Genomic DNA, 14539 nt, shown 5'->3' with positions numbered 1-14539 from the left:
AAGCCAAACTGGCAGAGTAAGGCCCCGGCCGGTTTGTCAGCTTGCAGCCTTTTCTGAGAAATCGGAGAGCAAGAAGCTGCTGCTAGCCAAAATGCCTGATCTATCTGTTAAAATTGGGAGGCGAGGCATGGATGAGGCTTTTTATGAGGATGAAACAGCATGAGCAATTCGTGCGTACCCCACGCTTAGTTTTTCCTGAGTTAAACTGATTTGGGACTGACAGGTTGGAGGTGAGAGGGCAGAGTCTATCAAAGGGGATAGGGAAATGTCACCTGGATTGCAGGAGTGTCATTATGCCAGGGGAGACTACAGTTGGAGCAGGTTTAAGACACTTGCCTTGGGCCAGAGGAGTCACACACATGCCCTAGAAGCAGCTAGCTTTCCCGGGAGCAACAACTTCCTGGTCATCCTAAGTCAAAGAAGAAATGTAGTTTGGAGACCAAACAACCGAACTGAAAGAAGCCTCCTAGATGAAGCAGCCAACCTCAAGTTGAAAGCACTTTCCTGAGGATAAATCTAAGGCAGTTAATGCAGCAAGGAGGATTCTCTCAGATTCTCTAATATAATTCCTGCGCATTTGATATCCTTTCCAAAAGCTGTGTTTTATTATTCTGATGGAGCGATTTGGCTGTTAAAATACACATTCTTCAACTTGCCTTCTGGAACCCGTTGCTTCTGTGAGTCTTGGGCATAAACGACACAGCTCGTTCAAACACGGACCACTTGCTGCTTCTATGAAAAATGGCAACTTTTTTTAAAAAAATTCAAACAATAAGGAGGTATAAATCTGACAATACCATGCATTTAGGTTTGAGTGATTTATTAATACAATACCAGTAATAATAGGAGAAATCATCATCTGAAAGTCACACTGCTAACCATAACCCAAGCTTACAGCCATACCCCAAGCATGGGAGAGGAAAAAAAAAAATAAGCTGCTTGGGACCGAGGCCACATATGAAAATATTATCCAAACTACTCCCAAGTCAGAAATCGGTTTTTCCCGTGTCCTGACAGCATCACTAGTTCCTGGCAGGTCCCCGTATTCCAGTAGAATGTTTTCTGCAAAAGGATGAATAAAATCTTTCGCTCGATTTCATACAAGATTCTTTTTCTCCATAGTCTGCATATCAGAAGAGTCAGTAAAGATGAGGTGGAGTGAGCCAATTTCTTTAATGGAGAGCACCTTCATTTCTACCTCTTTAGGATTTGCCTGGTCACACACGAGTTGAATTCTCTGAGTTATTTTGCCAGTTGAGTATAGTGTATTTTAGTTACACGTGTTGAGATTAATTAGTTAGCCCTTAGGAGGTTTTGCCTACAGCCTTCACCCCGTAAGGAAAAGTGTGAATACATTGAGACTATTAATTCACAATAAATGGCAGATCATAGCCCTTGCTGAGTAAATTTGTTTGTCTCTTTCCTAAGCTTTGCTAACTGAGTAAGCACACTATAAGGCAATGTCCTTGATTATCACAAACTAAATTCCCATTTAACTTAATCTCCAGGTTTCAATGAAAATCTTTTTTTTTATTTTTAATTTTGGAGGGTGGGGACTCAAACCTTTTATGAAACCAAATTGGCAACGCGGATTTGGAAGAAGAGGATATAAATATTGTCACTTTGCTGAAAATCAGCATAACCCTTTTTTCAGATAATCCCAATAATTGCAGAGAAATTGCTGTAGACATAACCACTGGAATGGCAGAATCTATTGAAAACCAACAAAGCTAAATAGGCTATCTTAAGCAAAGATCCGATCTGCTTTCAGTGTTTGGTGAAATGCAGGCGAAGTTACCGTCTTGTGCTTAGTTTTTAAAGAACAACATAAATGCACTGGAAATGTGATCATTTGATAAACATGTTGATGCCAATATATTTTTGCCTAAATGCAATAAACTCACCAGTAAGTGATGCAAGTTGACAATGGGAGGTAAAAAGAATATCTTGGGGATGTTGGTGGGAGGCAACGGGGAAACAGCTAACGTTCATAATGTCTAGTGAATTCCTGTGTATTTGAAATGTCAAAGAAAATGTGATGTGTTTCTCTAAATTGTGTCTCTCTCTACATGTATAAATGAACAGACGCAGATAGAGCTCAAAAACATGGCATGGATGAATTTATCTCTTCCAACCCCTGTAACTTTGACCACGCTTCCCTCTTTGAGATGGTACAACGCCTTACTTTGGATCACAGACTTAATGATTCCTATTCTTGCCTGGCAAGTATATTCTTTGGTCTACAGCAATTTAAACATAACATTTTTTTTCATTTAAATATTTATCTACCTTTATGTCAGAAGCTCTTTTCTCCATTACAGAATCCCTTTAACAATTATAAATGTGTTCCCGATTTCCTGGGTTGAGATAGTTTTACTTACCAAAGAAACAAGACTGAGCGGGAGGAAGTTATCAGTAGAAACAGATCCAATTCCCCAGCCTCCCTATCTTAGCTTCCCCCTTTTCAGCTGCTACATGAGAAATATTCCCAAGAGGGTAATCGAGTTTGGCACCTGCTTGTGGAGAACTTGTAAAAATTGCCTCAGTAGCTTAGAGTTTAAGATGCCCTTCCCTCCCCATCCCAGATCTGGTAATTCTATCTCATTAAATGAATGTATTCTCTTTGTGTATTTTCTTAAAGGTTAAAATGATTTGTAAATAAACTTTATTTTTCATAAGCTAAATTGATTTGGGTTTGTTTGTTTGGATGGCTTTTTTTTTTTCTTCACAATATTCACAGCATTTTTTCACCCTTTGAGGGAATTTTTTATGGTGCTTTAGTTATTTGGAAATTCAGCTATCTATCCAGCAGGAGTATCAATATTTCCTGAAATCCTATTTTAAAGCTAGATTTAAATGATTTAAATGATTTAAATTCAAGGGAGTGCTATTATATCTTTATTGGATTTCTGAAGATACATTTTTGGCTTTAAACTATCAAATTCAAAAGCCTAAAAAAAGACCCAATTTACTTCCTTCTCAAGCCATAAATTGTTATTTCATTTCTTAAAAGTAAATGCTATTAATCCCACTTTATAGATGAGAAAGATGAGGGAAAATGATGAAATGTCTTTATATAGAGGAAAATTCTCATCCCTGATTCTAAACACTGAAGTTGAGAAATATATGTCTATATAATATTTATACTACATAATAACTAAGGTTAACATATTACTGATACTAATACGTAAAATGACAATCTCTTTCTTTTTTCTAATTTTTAAATTTCTCTATTTTTTGTACCAAAAGCCAAGATATAAAAAAATGTAGATAAAATAGTCTTAAAAACAGAAACAGAATTATGTGGAATAATTTATTAATCTGTATCTCATGAAAGATTCATTGATTATCTCAGGTTTAGAATTCCTTCATCAAAAGAATCTGAACTTTGCCAAATTGGAAGGGAACACATCATTTTGACTTTAAAAAAAAAAAAAAAAAAAGTAAAAAGCTTACCTTGCATTGCAAGGCAATTTTTCTCAAATGTGTTTTGTACAATTACGTGATTGTTCACATAATTATAAATGGCATTCATGAAACTTGTAAGAATATGCCTTTGAACTTAAATCATTCCCTTTTATATGTAATTACTATTCCCTTAAGGAATTTTTTGAGGTATATTATTTTCAAGACTTTTTCACATTATCATTTTTTAAAACAATTTTCTTTGAGATTCACTGTGAAGGAGAGTTTATAAATGCTTTCTTAAAAAATTAAACCAGAAATGAAATATTAAAACTTGCTTTCCATTAGTTACTTATAGGCTTAAAATTATGGTCCAGAATCTAAAATTAATTATGAATAGCATAAAATAGCTTCCTTCCCTGTTTGTATACCTGTATATATTAGTCATTATTCCAAAATTTCAGAAAATAACAGAAATTAAAAAGGACCTTATCTCCTGCCTCTATATATTCCATTTTCTCATTATTACAATCTTTTTTTCAGTTAGTTTTGGAGACCGACCAGCAGGGATACATAAATTTTTCTGTGTCTTCGACTGAGTTCCTAATTGATATTTCTTCAACTCTTTTCAAAGCAGCTATTTTGGCATCTACAAAAGACTTGGTGTCATCTGAGTCGTAGAAAATATATTTTAATCTTTCACAGCAGTGTTGTTTCTAAGATTTAGCATTTGGGGTAGCAGATGGAGTGGCAAAGAAGTTGCCTATAGGGGCAGCCCACTGCCTCGACTACTCTCCGCCCTCTGCAGTAACTTATAATTTGAAATAGGAAAGATGCCGTCTTTCGTTGGATGCATCACTGAGCTGCATGTTGTCAATTGAAGATTCCCAGATCCCTAATACAAGATTAGAGTGTTGCAAAGGCCTCTCTCGCTGTACTTCTGTGGCCTCTACCTGCTCCCTAGTCACTTTCTGTTTTTGCCTTTTCTCTCCCAAGATGGAGCAGTATTCAATGGATGACTCAGAGAAGACCCTCCAAGTAAAATTAAGTTTATATTTAAAATAGCCCCAAATTTCCAGCTTACAAAGTACCACCTAAATTGGTTTATTTCTTTCTTTGAACAGACACTGAAACCAGAAAACACAATTTTATTTCAGGCTCTGCTCAAGGGTGACCTTGAGTGGCAACTCACTTGGCCTTTCTGAGCACCTGTTTTCTTAAGTGCATAATGGGGCTAGCAATTTGCATACCATCATGTCGCCAAACCTGCTCTAAATTGGAGATCTGAATTCCCATTCTCTTGTGTAGCAGAGTTTGGACTGGTCCCATAGCAAGCAGTAAATAATAAGAATACAAACAATTATCAGAAGAGAAAATAAAACTGTAAACCAGACACAAGAAGTTCCTCTCAGTTTAGTGGAATTACATCTGATTCACAACTTGAAAACTAAGTCATGCTGTTCTCTTTGGAGAGTTGTGTTATTACCTTCATTTAAAAATTTTAAAAACACTCCTTCCAAATTGAAAGGATTTATGAAGTCCTGGCATGTATGTAGACCAACCCTAAAATTTCTTCATGTTCTAGAGTAGAGAAAACAAGAAGACTTGGAATAAGACAGAGCTGGATTTGAGTCCTGCCTCTGTTTTGTATTATCTTTGTGAGTCACTTAACCACCAGGGTTTCCATTTTCTTGTCTGTAAAATAAACCTTCTCTGTCTACCTTACAGAGTTGCTATAGGGCTCAACTGAAAGTTCTCTGTTAAGTGTAAAGCTCTATATCAATGTAGAACATTAATGTTATGATTTCCTCTTACCAGTAACCACGACTTTGCCACATCCCCACCCCAATACTCCTTTAACGTGTATGGTTCAGTGTTTGAGCAGTAGGTGAGACTCTGTTTCTGGAACCAAGCTGTCTGCTAATCCAGCTCCATCACTCACTAGGAAATTTTATGCCCTCCTGAACTCGATCTTTCCATCTTTACAACAGGGATAACAGAATGTACCTCATAGGTCCATTATGAGGACTAAACCACAATGTGCTGTGCATAGTGGCTGGCACATAATAGGCAATCAAGGAGTGTTAGCTCTGGCTATTTTTCAGTCCCCTTCTCTAGCCACTCCCAACTCTAGCAGCTCTCCAGAAAACAACCTGTATTTAAAAGAAAGTCTCTCCTTTATTCTTTATATAGGGCTGGTTCAGTCCTGGCCAGGTGTTTGTACTAGACGAGTATTGCGCCCGAAATGGAGTCCGAGGGTGTCACCGACATCTCTGCTACCTCAGAGACTTGCTTGAACGGGCAGAAAATGGCGCCATGATCGACCCCACCCTTCTTCACTACAGCTTTGCCTTCTGTGCATCCCATGTCCATGGGAACAGGTAAGTGTGTGTTCGTGTGTCTAGAGGTGATCCTTAAGAAATGGTACTGGCAATGGTTTATGGCTAGTCTTGCTTTTAGGATCTGCCTGTCCTCATTCCTTCAGTAGTATGTGCACACGTACACACACACACACACACACACACACACACACACAAAGGGCACTAACTTTCTTCTCCTTTCAAGAAACTTAAAATAAATTGCAAGCAGGGCTTTCTAGGGCAAGCTCGGAAGTTAGACCAATCTAGGTTCAAATCATAGTTCTTCCATTTACTAGCAATAACCTGGTTGGTAATTAAACCCTTTGTGCCACGGTTGTCTCATCTGTAAAATGGGATGATTGTATACCCCTGGGGTTGTTGAGAGAAAGCAAGTACATATAAAGGGCTCAGTATAGTGCCTGAAACATGGCAAAAACAATAAATATTTGCCTTTGTTTTTGTTATTTATTTCATAATTGCTTAATGATTATGTCCTTAGTGTCAGTCACTCTGATACACATTTAGTATGTGTGGTGAGTAAAAGCCAGACATCAAACAAGGGCAGAGTTACATTCAGATTGGTGCTCTGACTCTGAGGAAAGGGAATAAAATTCCATGACAAAATTTAATAAAGAAACATGACTCAGATGGAATGGCAAGATGGCAAGGAGGACCTCCCTGAGGAAGTGATGCTGGAGCTGAGAACTAAAGCATGTGTAGGAGTTGAGTGGTTCCAGGCAAAAGGAACAGCATGTACAAATGTCCTGCAGAAGGAGGAAGCCAAGTACATTTCCAGAGCTGAAGCAAGCTAGGTGAAGCTGGAAGGCAAAGATGATGACAGCACTTTTAATTTAGCCATAGAGCCTGGAAGAACTTTTGAGATCACAGTCTAATCAACCCCCTCATTTTGTAGGTTTTATATACAAGCCCAGAACCTCAAGTCTCCTGACTCTGTACTAAGTACTCTCTTCCTTTAGACCTTGCCCAGCTGCTGGAGGAAAAGATCCATGTTCTGAATAATGCAAAGCAGCAAATAATTTAAGAACATTGCCATTTGGCTCTGGAGACATGGAATAAATTTCCACACTGCCACAGCCAGTTTACTATCTCAATGTATGTAGCCTTGCATTAGTATAAAGACAAGCCTATATTATCCCAAAGCTCCCCAACCAACAGCCAGTGAAGCCACACCCAGGAAACACTAGGTGGCTTCAGAAACCCAGCCTCAGATGCAAAAGTCGCTGCTCTGGAGAAATCCACATGTGGGAGAATCCAAAATTGACTACATTTATTTTAAATCAGAACTGTGTCAGTCATCTTCATCTTTCCAAGCTATGCAACTAAAATCTCTGTAGGATTTTTTCTGTGCTTTTCCTCCTTCTAGCACTGGTATATTTTTATGAAATGCAACTTCAACATTTAGAGCTAGATAACAATAGCATTGTAGGTTTGAATATTTAACAGGCAACAAGGTTATCATCACCTCCCATTGTTATAAGGTTTGCTAGCCCAGCACGTGACCTTTTATTTGCATAAAAGATACTCATGAAAACTCTGATACCTGGGGGGTATCTGTGCATAATTCTGCTTTTTATAAATATGTACACTTTGATGACTATCTGTTACAGCCTCTTGGACTGAATTTTTTAAAGAGAGAGAGAGAGAGAAGTTGCATTATATTCTCTGGGTTGTCACACTGTATTCTACATATGTTACTGAATAAGAAAGTGTTATAAAATAATGAAGTGTTTTTGTAAACTCCCTGGTAAACATCATCATGAATTATGATACACATTGTCTGGATTTCATATTGTAAGACTGCCACTTGATTCACAGTTAGGTTTATACATCTTGTCATGGAAACAGTTTTGGATATCTTATTTTCTTTTCAGTTCTGATTTTCCTTATGCAAGTTTGCATCTTTTTTTCTTATTATTTTAGTTTGAATGCATTTGCGCCTGCTTTTTCATGCACCCTTCTTTTTCTTTCTTTTGTTTGTGCATGTGCGCGTGCTCTTGATTCTCCTATGGCTGGCCACACTCTGTGCATGCCTCATGCGACCACCCCCTCTCCAAAGTCAACAAATGCATGTGTACCTTAGTGGGCTGCCACCAAATGCAGACCCTGAAGGGAGCAAAACTCCCTCCCCACCTGAACCAGAGGCTAAAAAAGATACCAGAAAGGAATCCAAAAAAAGAAAAGATTCCAAAACCCAGGCAAATCAAGAGCCGAGAAGGTAAGAAGTTACGTGTGTATTGGCTTGTGTTTGTGATATCTTTAGCCTTTCCCCAAGCCTCCATCCATGCCATCACTTCCACTTTTGCAAGCTTTGAGTATTCCTAAAGTCTCTTTCTTTAAGCATTTTCAAAGGTGCAATTAAAAAAAAAAATTCTAGCAATGGGCAAAAATACCATGTATTGGGACTAAATTTGAGTCAGGTGTTCAGCAACTTTTAAAATATGTTTATATTGAAAAGACTAATTGAGCAATATGTAAACAGAATTCTAAGTCAGATTGCTTTTTTAGTGGCATCCAGTTAGGGGCCTGGTACCTTACCAAGTCATTCATAATAAGCAACCCATGCTTTATCATTTTGAAATTATGTTTAAGGAGCAAAAAAAAAAAAATGGATTGGCATAAGATAGGCCTATGCATTTATAGTAGTGCCATCATTTTCAGCAAATACCCATTAGTTCTACATTCATCTCATAAAAAGAAATTCATCTCAAATAATGATTTATAATAATGGCACAAGATAAATTCTATTACCAAATTAATGCTTCTCAGTAGAATCACTTAAATACTGAGATCATCTTTAAGGCACTTTTAAGTTCAAAAATTTTGTTTATCCTGTCCTGTTTCCTATGTCCTTTCTTTGTGGGTTTATAAATTGGCAAATTGGTGAAAATTTTTCCCTTTTAAACTAGATTTGCTAATTATTTCCAATTTTATTCTGTGTCCTTCTTCACCTTTTATACCCTCACCCAAAATTAACACTGACAATTTAAAGTTTTTTGTTGTAGTTTTAGAACTGATGACTCTGATCCTGGCATTGCCAAGCTACCCAAAATTCTCAAGCGTGTATGCTGTATGCTTCATCATTATAAATTTATTCACTGAATATTTCTAAGTCCTGAAATGTATACAGTTCATTTGTTGACAGGCCAAATGAAAATGCAAACTTTTGCTTTCTAGAGAATGTGGCAGGCTGTCAGTCACTATATGCGGGTCCAACAGGGAAGGTCAAAGAAAACCCTGATTCCATGGGGCCATCCATCTCCTTCACCACAATATTTAAGGATAGAGGTGAAATGCAGTTTCTGATTGTGTTTCACTGTAAAAGTTAGATCGCAAGGCAACAGTAACTTGCAGTTAGGAAGAAAGTGCTTGCAGAATGTTGTAGGTGCCTGAAGGTCAGGTCTGACACAACGACAAGGCTTCAGAGAGGAAGCCTTCCTGGCTGCTGTCCAAGGTGCTGCTTTTGGAAGGCTCAACATCCAAGGGGAGCAGAGAACAAATGGCCACTGTTAAAAGGCACACTTGCTTGAACCTGATCTATTTCTCAGGCCACGAAAAGATAACCAAAATGATCTTGACCGGTCCTATTGAGGCTTATGTGTGTGTTTCAGAATCTGTGTTTGCATTGCATTTTTTAATAAAGAAGATATCATAATATTAAGTAGCAGTTGTGTGATATTCTACAATTTACAAAGTGCTTTCAGACATTTGCTGTAAAATGTTCAGATTAGCTATTTTTATATCCATTTTGCAGATGATGATAAAGTCAAACATCTGTAAATTTAAGTGGCAAACCTAGATGTTCTAAGTCCAAAGCTCTTTCCTTTCACACTATATCAGGACTGTACTTATATGCTGAAGACCTGAATGTTAGAGCCTATTCTGCATAAATCTGGGAGTATCAGATCCTGTTTCTGTGCCTCAGTTTTCTCATTTCTGTAAAATGAGCAGACTGAATCATAGTATCTGAAATATCCCTTTAACCTCTAAAATTATCTTCTATGGATTACAATAGCAAATGAAATAGTCCATCGTCAGGTTTCATAAATAAAAGTGTTTTCAAAGGTGCAATTTAAACAATCATAAATAAAGTTTAATTAAAATAAGGATAATCACTACCATTTAATAATTACTTGCTATATTCCAGGCACTAAGTGAAGTGCTGTTGATATATGTTATCTCATTTTATCCTTATTACATTCATATGAGATAAGTATCGTTATTACCCTCACCCAATAGATGAGGGCTTGAGGCTCACATAAATTCAGCCACTTGCCTGAAGCTCATAACAAATAGCTGTCTGAGCCTGATTCAAACATGGATTCTGACTTTGGCGCTTGCATTTGTAACCACTCTACCTTCCCACCTGTCCAAGATTAGCTCTTGTATATGGTGTGAGATGCCAAACCCAGCCATTCGATATTTGTTTCAACATTTCCAGGTGAGATGCTACAGCAGTCATCTGAATTAAAGAGAAGCCTGAAGATGGCCAGAATTAACATGGCCTACCTGGAGATTTTAGCTCTGTGGAGAAAACCAGAGTTTCTCTGGAGTTTTATACCACCTAAGGGGAGAGTCTCCTTTGAACACTAATTAATCGCCTTTGGGATTGGGGAAACCACATTCCAAACCTTTCACCAGCATGACCAGCATTTGGATGTGGAGATGTTATCTATTCTTTGTTCCAGATTTAGAAGGAATTAATGGCCGGGCGCAGTGGCTCATGCCTGTAATCCCAGCACTTTGGGAGACCAAGGCGGGTGGATCACGAGATCAGGAGATCGAGACCATCCTGGCTAACATGGTGAAACCCCATCTCTACTAAAAATACAAAAAAAAAAAAAAATAGCCAGACATGGTGGCGGGTGCCTGTAGTCCCAGCTACTTTGGAGGCAGAGGCAGGAGAATGGCATGAACCCGGGAGGCGGAGCTTGCAGTGAGCCGAGATCGCACCACTGCACTCCAGCCTGGGCGACTGAGCAAGACTCCATCTCAAAAAAAAAAAAAAAAGGGAATTCATGACTCATGAAAGCAATGGCCCTTTAACTGCCTTTAATGGAATAGAGCCCATTCTCACTGAGATTTCACAACCAGATTCAGATTAGGTAAAAAGATGTTTTTTCCTTATTATTAACTCAGCATTTCCACAGACAGAGGCAGAACCTCGCCCTGCTGCAGCTGGAAATCATTAATGACCACTGAGGTGGCAGTGACCAAGTTTCTCCCATCTGTTCTGGAAGCTTGTGCACCATCTCTATGAAAAACTGTGTTCTATGAATCACAGTTACTGCAGTCAAGAGTAGACACATCTGGTCAATCAGGAAGATGTTTGCTGTTCATAATTTCAAACTCTCGGATATATGGAACCATCCACATGTTTGGCATTTTTTAGAATTACTGGGGGTAACCCCCCCACACACACACACACACAGGACATTTGGCAATATCTGGAGATATTTTTGATTGCCACATCTGGGGAGGAGTGGTACCATTTTCATCTAGTAAGTAGAGGCTAGGGATATTATTAAACATCCTGTAACGTGCAGGAGAGACTCCTGAAAACAAAGCCAAAAATGTTAATAGTGCCAAGGTCAAGAAACCCTGTTTTAAACCAAACTCCCTGGTGATGAGCTGAATTTTTCTGTTACATGGATTTGTTGTTTCTTTTACACAAGGCTTACCCTATGTCTAAAAGCATAACAGGTACCACCACTGATTTTCAATTTGTACAGTGGTTCTCACACTTTAGTGTGCACATAAATCATGAGGAGATTTGATAAAATGCAGAGTACTAGGTCCCATCCTCAAATAATTTATTTTGGCAAGTCTTAAATGGACCGGGGAATCTGCACTTTTAATAACCCCTCTCTGCCTTGATTCTAAAGTGTTTGGTCTTTAGATCACACATATTTAGAATTTTGGTTGTCAAACTAGGCTGCCCACTAGAATCACTTGGAGAGGCTAAAAATGCTAATGTCTGGGCTCCACCTGCAGACATTAATTAATCTGGAAAGTGGCCCAAACATCGTGAGTTAAAAATCTCAAGTAATTCAAGTATGTAGCAAAGTTTAAGACCCACTGATTGAGAGAACATTAGTTTGAACTAACTCTTTAAAACTGAACCCATTTTCTGAAAAGAGAGACGGAAGAAAAAGGAAAATGTGAGTATGTTCAGCTGGTTGCATTTGGCGATCATGAAATCCACAGATGTAAATTGCTACATCTTCTAATTTTTAAATCAGCTTCTAAGGTTGCAGCACTTAATTCTCACCATAATATTTTTAGTATTCTTTCTAGATGACATTTAGATTAGCATCACTTTGGTCACTATCCCACAGTGACAAGGCAATCAAACAGCTCTGATGATTGCAAGTTGCGTCAATGTTCCTTGGATCCCTTTATTATTGGGATTGGAAATTTTTCTCATTTACATTATTATTTAACATTTCTTGAATGCCAGTGCTGCTCTTCACATATGGCCTGTGTAGAAAGTACATTGTATCAGCAATTAACAAATCTATAATGCCAACCGCCCCAATCCAAAGTAAGCTGCATAGATTAATGAGTAAAGCAGATGTAAGATGGCATGAATCTTAAAAATCTCTGAAAGTGTGCTCTAAAGATTTCTTTTGGGAGATGTATTTGGAGCCAAGGTGCTGCCCATGTTCCGAGACCACGTGATCCCTTGTAGGTTAAGACTTGAGTAAATAAACAATCGAATGGAACTCACTTTTCTCCTGTTACTCTGCTAGGATTCCTAAGTAAGTGGTTTCATCCTCCCAGTTGCCCAAGATAGAACCTCAAGAGCCATCCTTGACTTTTCTTTCTCCCTAGTATGTCACAACAATTCAATTTCTATATCCTGACAATGCCCTTAAGTATCTCTCAAGTACATCCATTTCTTCCTCTCTTCAATGTCACTACCATAGTTTAGGTCTCTATATTCTCTCCCCTGGACCACAATGATTGCCTTATTGACTGTGCCCTTGCCTCCAATGTTGGGCGGCCCTTTCAATTCATATCACATAATGGTTCCTTTTATTTCTTTTTGGTGAATGCCTTCCTAGTAGCAAATGAGTAACACATTTTTTTCTTTCACTCTAACTCCCTCCTCTCTCTTTCTCATACCCATGCGCACCCACACACACACACACACACACAACGACATTATGTCTGGTGCTTCTCAGCTCTTCTTCCCACAAAGATAAAGGGCAAAAACTGTGTAGTGGGGATAGCTCTGTTTTACTGACCTCTGCATATAGCACTTTATATAGCAGGCAGGCATGGATGCAGTATAACAAACACCCCCACATTCTTGGTCTCATGTTACACACTGACCACAAGGATTATTGCACTTGTGAACATGAGCATGTCGCTAGCTGGCCTTCCAATTCTGAGCAAGGCCTTGCACATGGCTGAGTCATGCTCTCTAAATTCTAAGGAGCCAGCTTTACTTAATAGGAAGTACTTGGAAGAGAAAGTGGGAAAAATTTTCAAACAAATTTCAAGTATAAGTAGGCATCCCAGATGTCCAAGGAGAAATTCTCTTTGGAACTTGTCTCCTTTTAACCCACGTGACTCTCTTCCTGACTTTCCCCATGAGAACAGCAGATTTTCCTATTGAGACAAGAAATCTTGTGAAATATGCTAAATTACCTCTTCCATTGGTACAATCTTTCTGGCCCATAACAAACCATCAAATAATGTGTTTTTTCCTTTTAAAATTCCAACAATGTGTCTTTATCCCATGGTCATTGAATTAACTGGTACAAAAACATATTTTCAGATGTCACACCCCTTTTAGAGTGGATGTGATATCAAAAAGTCACACATACTACTGGTCTGACCACTCAGAATTGTGTATATAATGTCTTCAGAATGGAATCTAAAGATTAATTGTCTATATTTGTCTAGAAATAAAGAAACACATCTCTTATTCCTCAACGGGAAAAATCTATGTAGTGCCAATTTTTTAAATTGGTCCTCTTGGGGGTAAAATGCATGCTTTCCTGCATTTTATACAATTTCTCTAATCATCTGTTGTGTTCTTGCTTCATTTAATACCTGGACTGAGCCTGAGCCACTTTGACTAATGTCCTTGTGCCCATAGCATCCACATTCTTTGTGATTGTTCAGTAGAGAGAGACTTCTCAACTACTTTCATCCTTTAATAGAGTTAATGACACCTTCTGATACTGTTGGGTTATAACCACATATTTAGAAGAACTGTAAATAAGTCAAGACAGTCCTCACTGGTATATTTTTGCCCCTTCCAAGCCTGGTTTTGAAATTAACTAATAGCCCCAAGAAGCTACAATGCACACTTGCAATATTGTAGAAATTGCTTATTGTTGCTTCCTATCTTATTCTTTGTGATACAAACACTTTGATATATTTGTTTTAGCAGCATGTCTGAGCCCCAGGGCATCAGGGCATAATTAGAAAAGGGCATGTGCTGGAAGGAAAGGAGAGGAAGGGGTGAGGCTGGCTTTCATAATGAAGCAGTAACTATGGGATGTGAGAGCCCTAATTATAATTTATAATTAACATAGGATTGTACAAACCATATAGATGAGCAAGCAGGGATATCTCCTTTTGAGAAGATAATGCTTTGGTGCTATCTTGAAATTGTGGTTATTAATCACTTGAAAGAGACAAAGGAAAACGTTCCATGCAAGGATTAAATTCAAAGGTATCATTCTAAAACCAGAAGTAATAAAGAGTTAGTTTCTAGGAGAAGTCTTTTTCTTTTTAAG

The 14539-nt window shown here is 38.2% G+C and overlaps 1 protein-coding gene across 16 annotated transcripts in view; it reads left to right on the top strand.

Annotated features, from left to right (window-relative positions):
• CADPS (calcium dependent secretion activator) overlaps positions 1-14539 on the top strand; it is a 489813-nt gene that overhangs the window by 346389 nt on the left and 128885 nt on the right. For 15 of the 16 annotated variants that reach the window (XM_045385957.2, XM_045385961.2, XM_045385964.3 and 12 more), the window contains exons 12-13: positions 2086-2222; positions 5599-5786. In XM_045385957.2, the coding sequence (XP_045241892.1) occupies positions 2086-2222; positions 5599-5786 (325 nt within the window). Of the gene's footprint in view, positions 1-2085; positions 2223-5598; positions 5787-7842; positions 8116-14539 lie in introns of those variants that run through there. The other variant, XM_074032608.1, reaches the window with a different exon arrangement.

The sequence above is a fragment of the Macaca fascicularis genome, chromosome 2 (assembly GCF_037993035.2).
Source record: "Macaca fascicularis isolate 582-1 chromosome 2, T2T-MFA8v1.1".
NCBI classification, from domain to species: Eukaryota; Metazoa; Chordata; class Mammalia; order Primates; family Cercopithecidae; genus Macaca; species Macaca fascicularis.
This window is presented reverse-complemented; position numbering and strand designations above follow the sequence as displayed.